Source organism: Opisthocomus hoazin, chromosome 17, assembly GCF_030867145.1.
Source record: "Opisthocomus hoazin isolate bOpiHoa1 chromosome 17, bOpiHoa1.hap1, whole genome shotgun sequence".
Taxonomy (NCBI): Eukaryota; Metazoa; Chordata; class Aves; order Opisthocomiformes; family Opisthocomidae; genus Opisthocomus; species Opisthocomus hoazin.
Genome location: NC_134430.1, coordinates 1,672,415 through 1,688,090, shown reverse-complemented (window position 1 = coordinate 1,688,090; position 15,676 = coordinate 1,672,415). Strand labels below are relative to the sequence as shown.

The window sequence follows — 15,676 nt, the reverse complement described above, 5'->3', positions numbered from 1 at the left end:
ACAGCCAGCCTGAAGTGGAGCGTTTTGACTGCCAGAGGAAGCCCACGGCACCATCCCAGCAGGAAAAAATGCCACACTCGGTCTGACAGGCTTTGATCAGCTGTGAGTGGTTCCCTTTCATGCGCTTGCTGCAGCACAGCGCAGGATCCAAGGACCCAAGCCCTTCTCGCTCCAGCACGTTCTGTGCCCGCTTCTACAGCCCCATCTGCGGCAGCGTTTCTCAAATTCGTCCACACCGCGTTACGCTGAACAAGCTGCTTACTCACTGAACACACTCTGGAATAAAACAGAAGTCATTTATAAAAAAAAGCATTTTATTTTTAAAAACTCTATGTTCCTGGCTTCTCTTCACTGCATTCAGACTTCCATCTTCTTCTGCAAGTGCAAAGCACACCATTAGTAACACCACTAAAAACACCAGCAGAACCACACAGAATGACATGGCAAGGCAACGAGTGCACCACAACCGGCCCAGCACCTGCCAAATGTTCTCTAGGACCCCGAGTTCACACACCAGCCTTGAGAGTGAATGAACAGCATTCACCTTTTCATCTACTTCATCGATTTCACACATCTGAAATGGCTTTGTGTTTTACTACCCTGGAAACAAGAGCAGCAGTGACAAATCACACACGATCCAACAGGAGTTCACCAACTGAATCTCACCAGCTTCACGTCTTACAGGTTCAGCTGTGGCGTATCCAAGCTGTTACTTACCCATCACTCCTGAGTTAAGGTACTTTGCATGTTGCTCCTCACACAAGACTTTAAATATCTGAGGTTCCCCCTTGTACTTTAAGTATTAAATTAGAGCGAAAATTTCATTAATTCCAGCTCTGCAAGTTAGTTTACTTCCCTAAATCACTATCTGCTTGTACTCTTGTAGATGCTAATTTCGATTCCAGGGTATTTTGAAATTTCATTGAAGTATTAAAGAAAAGTAGCTTTTGAACAACTTTTAATCAGATGAACATTTGAGAAGCAGCTGCTCTACTGGTCCCTTCTTCCCTTGGTGCCAGCCACCCACCCCAGTCACTGGAGCCTGGAGGCAGAACTGGTTATCTGTTCGACCACCCACAGCACTCAGAGGACAGAGTTTATCTGACACTGCAGGACTGAAAAGCCTCAAACAATGGTTATAGCTTGGCTCTACAAAAGAAAGCTTCAGAAATTTTATATAAAATTGAGATTAGTCAAGAGCAGATTTCAGGCAGGAACTACATAATACATCGCCACAGGGTGACGGGTTACCGAGCCCTCGCAGCAGTATGAGGACACCAACTACTCACCTGCTCACTTGTTATCTTGGCCCCTCCACAGATCGCTGGGCATCGTGCTGGATGTGCTCATGCTCGGCTCCCGAGCTGGAAAAACATTCCAAAGTTACACTCACAGCGATTTTGTAATCCCTTGTACAAGCCCACGCCTAGAAAGGTATTTTTAACCACTGCTGTCAAGACATCAAGCCCAGATGGAGCCTGGGTACTTCACCCCACAGCTTGGCAGCAGGTACTAAGTTCTACCCTACACACTTCACGTACTCACTTGTACGGATTTCTCAATATTCACCAACTCGAAGTTACTCAGTTATCAAACGTCCAAAAGCCTTCATTATTTCACTCATTCAGAACAAGATCAGAAGTTATCCTTACTTCCCACGGATGAGCACTCCGGTTTCACTCAGCTTCCATCTTCACCTAAAGGATAACAACAGAAGTTATTATAGTAATACACGGAAAAATCTGTCCATTTCAAAACTAACTTAAAGATAAGGTTTTAAGATACATGGACTGATTAGTTACGAGGGGGAATTTACATATTATTCCAAAATCTTAAGTGGAAGAATAAGGGGCAGAAATAGTCTAGCCTAAACACTTGTAAAGAGATGAAGGAATATGCAGGTGGTTGACTGAAGAACTGCACCCTGTCTGAGCACAAACCGTAAATCACCAGTCTGAGTACAATGAGGTTTGATTGCAGCCAGAGGTATACTATCCCTTATGTGAAGGCATTAACAATTTTGTCAAGCTACTTCAACTATTTTACACTAGCTTGTCTCCTGCAGTAATGCCCTCTGTCCTCCCCTTCATGAAGGAGTGCAATGTCCCTGGACTCCTGCAGCCCTCAGGTTCGATAGTCCTACAAGTGCTTCAACAGCCGAAGGAAGACACTGGAGGTCAGCGCTGTCAGTCTGCTGCTTTTATGCTCGCCAACAGATTCTTCCCTTCCAAGACCCACTCTTTTACTATAGGTAAGGGCAAACACTGAGGGCGAACTGCAATGCTCAGCAGCTAGGGATGCAGTAGGAGGTTCTGTGCACACCTCTAGTTGGGAGGCAAATCACACCATGGTCACAATGTGATCCGACCAGGCAGGGCGAAGCTCAAGTTTAGTCTCAAACCCACCACCTGGGTTTTATCATGGCCCTCAGAAGTATAGTATGCGCATTTTGTTTTCTATGCCATAGCAACAAACATCATGCATAAGGGATACTATATCTTTGTGCATCCTTTTAACACTCCAGATTCACTTCTAGCCACACTCCTCCCAGCCCTCCCCAGTTAGCTCTTCAGTACTGGTGTTCAGAAGCAACATTTACAGAGATGGGGTATTCACAGACCACTGCGGGATTGCACAGCCAAGTCCTAACATGTCAATCATTATCTAGCAGCAATGACAGAGGTGGGAGAAGGCCAATCCTCCCTTTTTTCCTTTTCCAGTAAGCAGCTATTTAACAGCCCCACTAGCTGGTATGGAGAGGAAAAAAAATCTGAAGCTAATTAGCCGATTCCAAACTTGCTAGTAGTGGAAGAAGCCAAGTAATTACCCAGAACAGCATACTTTTAATGCATCCTTTCCAACATGCTTAGCCTCATTTAACATAATGGAACAGAACACTGGCCTTCCTGATCATGTCACTGCAGCTGGCAATGATTAACAGAGACATGCAACCCCATTACTGCTCAAGTCCTAAAACTACTCACAGGCCTCAGTGTTTAGCTATGGGGAAAACTGCAAGCAAATCAACACTTTGTATGCTTAATGTTACAGTGAAGCCCCCATACGCGCTATGCTGTGCTCTCTCCTGACAGCACCAGTATCTGGATCTGAGGGCCTTGCAGGTACGCATATGTATTCTGACACCACACTTCTGAGCTTCAGATTAGCTTTTGAGAAAAAGTGTATTTCACACACAGATAAGCCCAAGATGAAACACAATGCAAGCACTTCAATGCCATTTCTTGTACCCACTTATTACAGACTGACTTAGCGCAGACGTGACTATTTGCTTTTAAGTAAGCTACCACACCAAGTTTCATTACTGTGGACAGTCAGAGCTGGTAGAGACCCACGGTTCAGTCACAAATTGCTTGCTCCAAGAGTGTCAAAAACCTGCTAGTTCAAGTATGTAGAACGAGGCAGATGTGCCAATAACCCCTCCACAACATTCCTGCGGATCAAGTCAAGTATCTAAAGCACACTGGAAAAACCAGTCAGATCTGAGCACTGGTTTAAAGATTAATAATTCAGTTCTGCTACATGACAGTACGCATACCGCCATCAGTTTTGCAACTGAATTCTACTCACAGGTAAGAGTAAGCCATCACGAAAAGCCAAACTGACTTTGTGCCAAGTGGTGCTACTGCTTGACTAGCTAGAGTTCAGCTACACTTGCTGTGGTGTAACCAAAGACCTGTTACGATCTTACAGTGCAGCTGCTACTTCAAGCTCTCAATGGAACGTGAAAAGATAGCTACAGCAGAGGGCAAGGCTGTCCAGCAGATCCCCTGTTCACCAGCAAGAGTCTTGCCTGGAAGATAACACAGAAGTGTCCCAATGTGACAATACCACCAGAAACAAGTATGCAAAGCAAAACTTTGCAGAACAAGCAGGAAAACACATTACAATACCTCTGAAGTAAATAAACTGAACATCAGACAAGAGCTAGATCACGTGCTGAAGCAAGGGACCTTGAAATTCAGGTTCAAGAGCTAATGCAAAAGAGCTGGAGATCAGCATGTCTGGATGTCTGGAAACACAAGCATGTTAATCCTGAAACACTACGTTCAGTATTTCTAGTAATGAAGAGTTTAGAATTACATCCCCAAGACTGATGAAAAATGAAATTGAGCATTACACTACCAAGATGACTCTACGAGGCAGAAATACAGAATTTCATCACTGTCAGTTAAAGGCAGAGGAATACATTACGCTTGTCAAAGATTAAAATAAAGACAACTACAATGTCCAATAAGCTCTATGAAACTACTCACAGGGATATTCATTCAAGTACTCAGTTGTACGTCCTCAAAACTATTCCAAATCAGTCTCAAAGCTGACTGTATCAGCAAGTTTAAAGCAACTATCACATAGTGCACACACGGCTATAGCAGCGATCACTAAGGCATTTCCTACCGAGCCAAGAGCCTACGAAGGGATGCGCTGCAGATGGGCCATTCTGTCACCACAGAAAGTTTGAACAGTCCTCTTCTAGGCACTGACAGCGCCTAGTTGACTAGTTGCGTGAGTTTAAGATCACATTCCCTCTTCCCCACAGAGCTCATCTGAGAATATCTTTGTTACATCGGAACTAAGAAAAACCCACACAAGCCGAGTCGTATGTACAAAGGAATCGGGTCTGAAAATACTTATCTAAGAATCACAGTAAGTTGCTTATTGACTCTGAACAAGACAAAGCTTAAAACCGAAAACCACGCAGCTTTGATGCAAGCTTAACATACAGGTATGAGGAGTGCTGCACTGTAATTCCACAGTCAGAAGTGTGATGTCAGAATACCCACAGTATAAGATTACATAGAAAGTCACCAAGTTATATTATATTGCTTGTTACCTACCTGTACGCAGTCGGCAATGAGAATCTTGGAGCAAGCAGGAATACTACATCCGGGTCCTAATGTCCATTGCCATTTGTGGTACTACGTTCCTCACAGTTATGAACTGCAGAAATGCTGGCTAAGTGCAGTTATGTAGCAGGCCACTAGTTTTAAGTGTAAATTGCAGTCTCAAACTCCAGCAAAAACTTGCTCCCACAATAAATGGTTGCCAAGGAGAAGCCAAGAATTTCTCTACCACAAAAATACCACAAAATCTCAAAAGCAGTTTCAGTCTCTCAGCAGCTGTATAAATGATTAATATGTCTACACCAGAAGATAAGATTATTCTGCATTCATTTCTGAGAAAGGGTTGAAGATAAATGTATAACGATACCAGTTTCTACATGCTGCAGTTTTTAGAAATCTGTGTCAAAATGGGCTCAATTTTGATCACACTAAATTGCAACAGCCAATGTCCTCCAAGTCCAGTACAAAAATGTGTTATGTGATCCAGACCATCCAAAACCAGGTCTGACCAAAGCACTTTTCTAAATGGTTTTGAAGATTCAATTATATAAATCTGATTTTATAAAAAAAAAGAGTCCAAAACCTCATAGGAACAGATCAAAGGTAGATAACTTTCTCGCCTCCCACATTTAGCAACTTTATCAGATTTTAAAGTTGACATGTTTGACAGCTTTTAAGACAACTTCAAGACCTTTAAAAGGTGGTATCTAGTTAATTGTATGCCTTAATACATGCAACTCAAAGCAGAACTTGTTTTAGAAATTCTGCTTATGCAGCTACAAAGCTAGATTTAACCAAACTTTCAGATGTTTTGAAAACTGCCAGATCTTTCAATATATTTACTAATCACGGTTTTGCAACTCAAGCTATTTTTAATACCTAGCAACAGTAGCTTACGTACAAAACAGGTACCAAAAGACAACCTCTGTAAGGTACAAGGACATCAGCATCCTTCACTCTTCAAAGTTACAGAACTACAAAAGAACATACTTTAGGATATACACCAGCATCTCTTTAATAAAGAATGACATGTAATCTGAAAAATAAACTGAAAAAATTAATTTAATGTTTATGTTCAGAATTCCCCATCTGAGACACTTTCACCTTTTGTGGGTGTCCCATGAACACCCTCCAGACAACATATGCATTATTTAATACTACTTCAATAAAGAAATTGCATCGGTACTGCTGATTTTTAAACTAAGTATCCAATACAAGTACTCCCAGATACTTGGTCCGCAGAGCTTAGGAACTGCCAATTCCGGATTTCCTGAAGAACAATTCATGGTTGTAGCACGTTATCAACCCCCAAACTTTCCTGGGAAAGTAAGAAGCATTCACCAAACAAGCTGAGTCACTATTTAGTACGCTTAATATTCAAAGTCAGTGTTACCTGGTATCAGCATTTCACAACATGCCATTTTTGCATTTAAGGAGTAACAGCACTTAAGAGTACTTCAAGAGGGATCATCTGCACTCTAAAATACTGCAAGCTGACACTAAAGTTTATTACAAAAGAGAAAAATTAGCACAGAATTTAGAATTAGCCAATGCTCAGCACAAGGAATGGAAAGATTGTTGGTTGGAAAATTCAAGCTACTCACAGAATGCTTGGTAGCTGGGGAATCGTGTGAGGGTACAGCCAAACTAAGCTATTTTGTGCCAAGCAGGTTGATGGATCCTGCATTAACACCAAGGTATTTCACACTGGGAAGTCACGTTCCCAGCTTATCTGGTACAATATAATAATAAGCAGAGCAACTACCTTACCAATGAGTCCAGAATGCTTTCAGATTCTTCTGGGGCTTAATAAAATGAACAGCAAGCTAACGAATTCATCAAATCTTCTACAAAAGAACCTTAAAAGGGAGTTTATTTGCACTGCATAGTATTAACTATTAAACTCCAGATTCAGATACTACTTTTGATGCATTATCTGCAAACATCAATAATAAAAGAGCGATACCCATCATGCAAGCAAGCTAATTTCTGTATTTTACATACAGTTTTTTAGGATTTGCCCACCAGCTACATGATTTAAGAATAGTTCCTGCAGTCCCCATAATACAAATAGATGTATTCTGAACTACGCAAATTAGTCCACTCAATTAGCAATGAGGACATAAGCAAGTTAACCTTAATCACTAGTAACACTTCTGGTCTTTTTGCCAAGCAATTTCAGGTGAGTACACAATACGGAGCAAGGCCAGATCCTGTAGTCTCAGACAGCTTAAGAGCACATAAATATCACATTAACAATCCTTTAGGTAGGAAGTCAGCCAATACAAGTCATTCTCTGAATTTATTTCAAAATAACCATTGCTAGTCTTCTGCTTAAAGTCTTTAAGAGATTCCAAGCAGTAACTGCCAAGGTGGCAAGGGCTACCATCCCACCACCCATTATCCGTAGCTAAAATATGAATTCATTACATACTGCACTGCTTGCAGTGTAGCTTTAATTATTGTATCTCGCAGCACTTGCAAGATTTCCATTTGCTTCCTTATTGCAGCACAATTAATGCTCAAGAAATCTGCACCTACTGGAAAGTTCGTCTACTATTTAACCCAATCTTTAGCTAGAGGCATTATGGGAAGAGACCTCGCTCTTCACTGCAGTTCCACACCCTGGTCTAGTTTGACCTCTACGCAAGACTCTCGGTTTACTGCGGAAGGTGTGGTATTTAGCCTCGTATGTTTAACCACGAATGGCAAGAAAAGTTACTACATTTAGTTTTCTATTTATTTGAAGCACAGTAAAAAAAAGTTGGTACACTTTGGGAATTCAGTGGCACAAGGTACACTGCCATCAAGTTAGGGACGTTATACATCAAAAAAACAGCTAAATTTGTTTTGAAACACTGCATTACATAATTAAATTGTACTCGCCCAAACAGACCACTTACAAATATTAGGTCAGTAAGTTTCTAACATCCATAAAAACGTAGCTTTCTTACTAAAATGCAAGAATTAAAAAGTTGGTGTCTAAACAAGACAGACAAAAACAAACTGGAATGAAACTACAGGTCACATCTAAAATCGGGGCTTTTTGTTTGGGCCTTCGTATTCTTCTCTCCCTCTACCATATCCTGTTGGTGTTCCAGGCCCCATTCCTCTAGGACCCTGGCCACCCACAGGCCCCGCACCTCCCTGCCCAAAGCGTTCAGGACGCTATTGGAACAGAATTAACAGTTCATTATAGGTAGTTGATGTCCATGTGTGTTAAGTATATATTTTTAGAAGGTTCCGCAGTCAAGGTTCGTCGATACAATCACCATTGAGCCGATCCACAGGTACCGGGAACATAGAAAGGAAAAAAGGGTAATTTAAAAATTAGTTTATTGTAATACATGCCTTGAGGTATGTTCCCACTTGATGCATTCTCATACATCTGTTACAAAGAACAGATCCTCCCTGCAGTGCTAGAAATGTAAGCATTAGTGCAGATGTGAATTAACAACTTTTCCAAATGAGCTCTAGCAATTTTCAACCAAGTTAATGCAAACAGCTTGCAAACTTCTCACCTTTAGTGCAGCAAAAGCTCAGATTACATCACTGTCATTTCCAAATAAGCCTAGCCAGAGAACAGAATCTTCAGTTCACTGAAGTATGAGCTGACATTCATAAAATGTCATCGTAAACAGAATGCCTACTCACCAGTTAATGGCATGTGCTGCAATAGAGACCATGTGCTTTTCAAGATGGGGTTAAGACTACGGTCTGCTGACTAAACTGCAGAGGCCTTGGGCAGTACCCAAAACTGACTGTGAGCACTACTGGATTGCAAGAAGAAAAAAAAAAGTGAAAAAAGCTAATGACCAGTGATTTACCTAACCAACGCAATCGCTCAATCAAAAGACTTGCATTTGTTAAAACCCCACGTACTCCGGAACTGCTGGTGTATAATATGCAGAATGTGTTCAAAGAACTACAATTTGTTCAGCATTTCAAGTTAGAACTATGCACAAAGGGTTGTGTGCATCCAGCCAATATCTCCCTTCCCACCCCACTTTCACCACAAGCTCTTGGAAAATTCACAACTTCGCAGCCTTGAAAGGTTTCACACCAAGATGTAAAAGCTAAATTACCCTGCAATAAAGCAGAGACTTCATGTGTTTTTACTGTTACCTCTCGTTGCATGTACTTCATTCAGTTACTGTATCAGTAGGTGTGATCAGCATTCAGCCTACAGAACTGACAAACTGTAAGTCAAAGATAGCTGTGAACTTTCATGTCAAGCAAGTTTTCCACTACCAAGTAACAGAACAATGGTAGGTTGCTTGTTACAAAAGGTATCTGCAACTGAAAATAAACACTTTGGGTTCCTGACTTCTGAAAGTTAGTTTCAATTCTTCCAAGAAAGGAATTCCACAGATTACATAGGTTCTTTCTGCCTAATTCATGGCAGCTTCTCTTCCAATTCTGTTTCAAAGGTAACAGCCAAGTAATTGTGACAGCACTGTGTGGCAGAGAACCCCATCCTAAGAAACTCAAGGCAGTTAAACCTTCTTACTGTCTGCCACACCTCTTGACCACATCAAGTTTTCAAGTATTACACAAGTTCAGCATGCACCTGTACCATGATTTTCAGGAAAAAAATGTACCCAGCATTCACCACAGACTGCCTAACTGTTCACGGAAAACTTAGGAACTGCTTAAATGTCAGTAGATTATATAGATACATTAAGGCCACCGGCACTGTCTACTGAATCAATGATGCTCTGCAAAGGTATCATTCCAAAGATATGGTTCCCCCCAAAAAAACAGAAGATAGCTGACAAGCTACTATGGTAGCTCACCACATTCAGCCAGAGGCCTAAACCCACCCAAAAATCATTTACTTCAGCTTGTGCTACAGAGTGTACACCCTCTGAGGAGGGTGAAAGCACACTAGCATCATCACCTAGCCAACACAGATTTCCATCCTTCCCATTAAGCATTTTTTTTTAATCTACATCCATGTTGCTTCAGTGTGGTAACACTAAGCAGGCTCAATGCCCGTTCACACATATAGTGTGCCAAAACCAGTGCAGGTTGGAAAAATAGCTCGAACATGAGATGCCGTAGCTTTAACAAGCTCTACCTATACATTCATGCCCAACACGGGAAAACAAGAACGGGCTATCATTCCTTTGTGAGATAGGAACCACAAAATGGCTACAGTCAAGGATCACTGGAACATGCCTAAAGCTAAGAACAGCATTTCTGCTCTTCTATGACAAATAGCAGCATACAGAATAAGTGATATGCTGTTCACCATTCATTACTTTAATCTGCTGCTTAAACAGACATGAGCGCAGATTTTTGAATTAACAGCATACCCATACCAACATGCATCAATCCTAACTAGGCTTGGAAGGGCTAAATAAATGCAATGTTACACACTGGAAAGGAGAACAAAAATCTCTCCTCCGTAAATACAGAATGTCAAATTACTGAGAAGCTACTACATTATGTACTTCAATTATGCAATATGTCAGATTGTCTAGAATTTATAAAAAAATCCTTCCAAGCCTAACAGTGACGCAGAATGTCCAAAGTCCAATAAAGTCAGAGTTAATTGCAAATATGCTTAACAGCACATTTGAATTCACTTACAAACAACTTCCAACTCTGTAAGCTACCATAATGGTTAAGAACTAATCTAGCACTACACGCTGCCACACTAATCTTCACGTGAAATACCTGACACGAAAGTCAGCAGCTAACAGTGAAATGTACACAACCATCCGAACACTGGCAGAGAACTCAATTCCCAACTGCAACATTTCCCTTGTGCTAAACTAAAGCCACCACAGGATACATTACCATGTCACTTCCCATCATAGAACCACTCATGGCTGCTTGGCCAACTCCTGGATTAGCTTCATAACCTATGCCGCCACCACCTCCGAGAGGTGGAAATTTCTGGGCTGCAGAAGCATAAGGATCTAAGAAAGAGAAATATATAATCATATTCTGACAATTTCTAAGTTAGCCACATAAAGTAATTATTTAAAAATTCTTTACCTCCCATGTTCATTGTGGTGGCACCACCCATTCTCATGTCTCTCTCCCTCTGCATAGAAGAAACAACTTTTAGCACAGATAATCTACTACTGAAAGCCATACCTTTCAGGAGATGAAACACATGTACAGCCAACGTACTACCATTACACCTACAAAGACAGTGCATTATCTAACCTAAAGGAAGCAAAACAAGTCAATCTGAAAATACATCAAAAAAATTCCCAAACATGGTAACGTATCCACAGAACAGCATGATTTCACTTACTGGATCCATGTAACCCATTCTACTATAATTCTCTTCCCTCTGTCTTCTCATTTGTTCTTCCATCTCCCGCTGACGTATCATCATTTCCTCTTCGCGCCTGCGACGCTCCTCCTCCTGCCTGATCGTCCCAAAGCAGACTGTTAAACCTCAGTGTAACACGTTCAACACCTCTCATTAACAGCACTTGTGCAAGCAAGTTGAAAGGCACTGAATGATTACGCTTGAGCGTAAGATACACTGCAATGCTCAACCACTCAAAGAAAAACTTACACTGCAGTTCAATTTCTGATACACACACTGAAGCAGCAATGGTGTTTCTTGAAAAATGAAAACTTCATATAAGTCATTTTAAAAAGAAACAAATGTAACATTGAAAAAATCCCATCAAAGCCAAACCAACCTCAGCTGAATCTCCTTGCGTTTCTGCATTTCTTGATTATGGAGTTCTTCCATACGTCTCAGTTCTTCCTGACGCCTCATAAGGTCTGCCGAAATGAAGCTTGTCAGTAGCTATTTCAAACTCATGTCAGATTTAAACTCAGATTTGAATTAGACTGACCTCATCTGCGCTATGGCAGACAGCTACCTTTGCAGCATCACTATTCTTAGGAACAATCCTTCACTTAAATAGAAATTGGAAAAACTACCAGTTGCTCTTTTAAGCCTGAAATTCTCAAGCTAGCAGCAGGAAGCACGAATTTATTCATGAAACCATTGAACAGCCATACATTTAAGCCAGCATTTAAAGCTAAAAGATGATAGAGAATTCAGAGCCAATTACCTTGACGCAAGAGGTTTGCCTGATGCTCATGATAAGCATCTTCCATCTCACTTTCAAGTTTGTCCTTGGCATCTTTCATGTTTTTTGCCACTTGCTCTCTCTGCTGTTTTTCCATTTCATCTAAAGATTTCCACCTCTGGGAATATTCAAATTCAAAACTGCCAGGCTGAGCAAAACGAGGAGGAGTCTCTCTTTCCCTGCAGAAAGGAAGATGCCCATTCAGACTGCGTGAGCCTAGAAACTGAAGGTCAATAAAAGATCACAAGCAGAATAGCAGAATTGCCAGAGAATACCTGAATTGTTAGAGGAGTCCTGAAAACACTACCTCACAACTATGCGATAGAAAACTTGCTGTGACAGAATACCAATTAACAGCACAGCATTTTACAGACTTAAACAGCAGCATTTAATATAAAAATTCTACAACTACCACAGCAAACATGGAGACTCCTGCACTATCACATCCAAGCAAATCTTCCCACCTAAGAGTTCTACTGCACATTTCCCTCATTCCTATCTTCCTCCTTAGACACTCCACTGCTGGCAAGTGCCAGGTACAAGATCCTCAAACAAGACAGGCCTTTGCCCGAATAGGTGCAGCTGCTCAAAACAACAGCGTATGGAGAGACGGATTTTTTTCAGTGGCACTGTGTCAAAGGCAAGTGGCAATCTTCACTTTAACTTAAATAGTTTTCAAAGTGCCTAAGGGCCCCAACAGAACTGCAGTCTAAGACTCAATAATTAATGGAACAAAACTAGGAAAGTTCAAAAGCTTCCATACATTAGCAATGTAATTTATTTCAACATTTCAAGAACATTATACTTGTCTACACTGTTTTCAAAGACACTGCCTCTAAACCATTTATAGTTTTTGATCAAAGCAAGTAATTTTGAACAGTTTCTCATACAAACAACACTGACTTGATCTCCACTCTCCATTCACTTTTGTGATCTGGGAAAACACAACATTTCCACAACAAACAGGTTTAATACAGATCCTAAACTAAAACTGCTACTTAGGAAGAGACTCCTACAGTCTCTTATGCCCAGTCATCAGATTCATAAGGCAAACCCACAGGCAACTGGTTTTTATTAATCACAGAATGGGTTAAAATTCTACTTAATTCCTCATTTCATACCATAAACATCAGTTTGCAAATTCCCTATCGGATCATCAACATGATACGCCCCAAGTGAGATGACAGTTGCAAACAACAGGATGAGCAAACAGCTGAAGTCTGATTTTTGAGTTTCTACACATACCAAAAACCATCTGTTCCTGAGCTGCTATTTCAGCTTTACTATTTCTTTCTGATACAATGTAGAAAATTGCTTGTGTAATCCTCAGTGAATATACTAAACAAATCAGCATGTTGCATCATCTAAAACCAAACTACAACAAAAAAAGAAAAAAACAAGAACTGAAAGTATTAGTCAAAACTCAAAGCATGTTTCTGAAAAATTACTCCACCTCCTTCAGAATCTGGGACACTACTATGTACATCATCTATATACTCTTTACACCAAAATATAGTGCCTACTTTTGATACATCGGATTCTTCTGAGCAAGCTTTTCTGGAAGACCATCTTCATCATCCAGCTGTTCCAACGGTTCCACAATAACTGGCCTAGGAGTGCTGAACAAAAAAAATACTCACTTTACTTTTCCACAAAAATCTCCCTTCTGAAAAACCAGAAGACGGCTATTTTATTAATCTGAAAACTAAAAATCCTAAGCAGCAAAATACTTACGTTGTCAACAAAAACACTCCTTCAGTACACCGCTCAAACGCTTTTCTTGCAGCTGGCTTTGATGCAAATTCAACAATGCCTTTTCCTGTCGATCTACCTCGATCATCTACAATCACAACAGCTCTTTCCACTGGACCAAACTGGGAAAAAGCTTCCTCCAGCAACTCGTTGGACACATAGGGTGACAAATTACGCACTGAAAGAGCAGCAGCATGTGTGGCAAACCGAACACGAAGCTGTCGACCCCTCATTGGGGTATCGTCCAATTCTGCCTTCGCAATTTCTGCAAGAGCTCTAGATTCCTAAGGAAAGTTTAACATCCAGTTTTAGAAAACCAAACTGTGAATTATTATTACATGAGAATTAAACGGATGCACGTACAGTACGAAAGCCTACCAATTTAATGAATCCAAATCCTTTCCCCTTGTTGATAAAAACCTCTCCTGGCTCCCCATATTTGGCGAACAGTCTTTTAAAGTCTTCGTCCGTTATATCAGCAGGCAAATTCCCAACAAACAAACGGCAACGCTGAGTGTAGGTCTTCTCCCCGGGTCGCCTCAGCAGAGAGAGGTTCGCTTTAAATCCCTACAAAGAAGCAGACCGGCTCGAGCCATCGCTGCGTGCAGCCCCGCCGCCTCCTGCCGCCAGGAAGCCCGCAGCGCCTCCACGGCACCGCAAACGAACGCAAACCCGCGCTGCCACAGCCGGGAGCCGCCCGGGCTCCCAGGGAACGCGCACACCAGGGCGGGGGGTACCCGCCGGCCCCCGCCGCCGCCTCGCCCGGCCCGGGCCCCCCGCGCTCCTCCCCTCAAGATGGCGGCGCGGGCGCGCGGAGCCGCCGTGCCCGGCCGCAGCCGCCGCCATCTTGTGCCTCGGGAAAAGGGGCCATGACTCACCTCGTCCGAGAGCTTCTCGCCGCCGCCGGCCGAGCCCTGCTGCGAGGAGAGGCTCTGCTGCGCCTGGTGCTGCTGCCCGCGCCCGCGCGGCTCTCCGCCCGGCCCGCCGCGGTGCCCCGGCCCGCCCTTGTGCGGCCCGCCGGGCCCCTGCTGGGGGCCGCCCGGCCCCTTGGGCCCGCCGCCGGGCGACTGTCCTTGTCCTTTCTTCGGGCCGCCGGCTGGGGTGGGGCTGGGGCTCGGCTTGGGCTGCGGCTGCCCGCCCGGGCCGGAGGGGGCCGAGGAGGGCGCCGACACCGGAGGCTGCTGCTGCGGCGGCTGCCCCGAGGGCAGCGCGGACGGCGGAGGCGCTCCCGGGCCGGCCTGGCTGCCGGCAGGCCCCGCCGTGGTGGCGGGGGCTGAGGAGGACGAAGAAGGCGGCGCAGAGGTCGACGCGGGCGGCTTCGGAGGCTCAGGCTTCGGGCCTCCGCCCGGCGGGCCGCCCGGGCCCTGCGGGCCGCCCCCCATGGGGCCGCGGTTCTGGCCCATGCCCATGCCGGGCGGCGGAGAGCGGAAATCGTGGTTGGGGCCGCCGCGGCCGCCGCCGCCGCCGCGCCGGTGAAAGCCGCCTCCGCCGCCGCCACGGCTACGGAACCGATCCCGCGACATGGTAGTGGTGGAGGGAGGAGAGCTGCTCCGGGCGCCGCTGCTGCTCCTCAGAGTCCACTGCTCAAAATGGCGGCGAGCTGAACGGCCTCGCCGCCGCCTTTGTCCGCCCCTAATATAGTTTCCCCGCCCCCGGAAGCCACCCCCTTCTCCCCGCTAGCCAACCACCGCCCGGAACAGCGATGACCGATAGGTGGAGTCACAAATAGCATGTCCCTACTCCGCTAACTCTTTGATCTCATTGGTAAGGAACCTGCCCTATACCGATTGGCTCATTTGACCGCCGACGTTGACACGGGACGATCCGTTAACCTCCTGTGTGTTGATTGGGCAGTTTGATCGGCGGGAGGCGAAGTCCCGACAAAAGCGCGGCTTGCGATTGGCTGCCTGGGGAGTCAGTCGAGCAGGAGCCTGCCGGCCGGCCCAGAGCAGCTGGGCGTTGTGCAGCCGGGACCCGCACGGTTCGGGTGAG

The 15,676-nt window shown here is 43.9% G+C and overlaps 1 protein-coding gene across 4 annotated transcripts; it reads right to left on the bottom strand.

Moving 5' to 3' along the window:
* Positions 1–296: 296 nt before the first annotated feature.
* SFPQ (splicing factor proline and glutamine rich) lies at positions 297–15,290 on the bottom strand. 4 transcript variants are annotated; one of them, XM_075437694.1, is made up of 12 exons: positions 14,563–15,290; positions 14,063–14,251; positions 13,667–13,968; positions 13,456–13,551; positions 11,915–12,111; positions 11,534–11,618; positions 11,134–11,251; positions 10,869–10,917; positions 10,668–10,789; positions 1,546–8,030; positions 1,290–1,364; positions 297–375 (listed from the first exon to the last, which is right to left on the bottom strand). In XM_075437694.1, the coding sequence occupies exons 1-10, from the start codon at positions 15,205–15,207 to the stop codon at positions 7,893–7,895; spliced, it is 1,941 nt and encodes a 646-aa protein (XP_075293809.1). In that variant the 5' UTR covers positions 15,208–15,290; the 3' UTR covers positions 297–375; positions 1,290–1,364; positions 1,546–7,892. The 4 variants fall into 4 exon arrangements, with proteins under 4 accessions (XP_075293809.1, XP_075293808.1, XP_075293812.1 ...); XM_075437693.1 differs by having other exon boundaries at positions 1,653–8,030; XM_075437697.1 differs by having other exon boundaries at positions 1,546–1,697.
* Between the last annotated feature and the right edge of the window lie 386 nt (positions 15,291–15,676).

Excerpts from the sequence above, each read along its gene's own strand:
- SFPQ (XM_075437694.1), bottom strand. The coding sequence starts at position 15,207 with ATGTCGCGGGATCGGTTCCGTAGCCGTGGCGGCGGCGGAGGCGGCTTT. Across the intron at positions 13,552-13,666 it reads GGAGTGTTTTTGTTGACAAC|CACTCCTAGGCCAGTTATTG; the intron begins GTAAGTATTTTG and ends TTTTTTGTTCAG. Across the intron at positions 11,252-11,533 it reads CGCAAGGAGATTCAGCTGAG|GCAGGAGGAGGAGCGTCGCA; the intron begins GTTGGTTTGGCT and ends TGGGACGATCAG.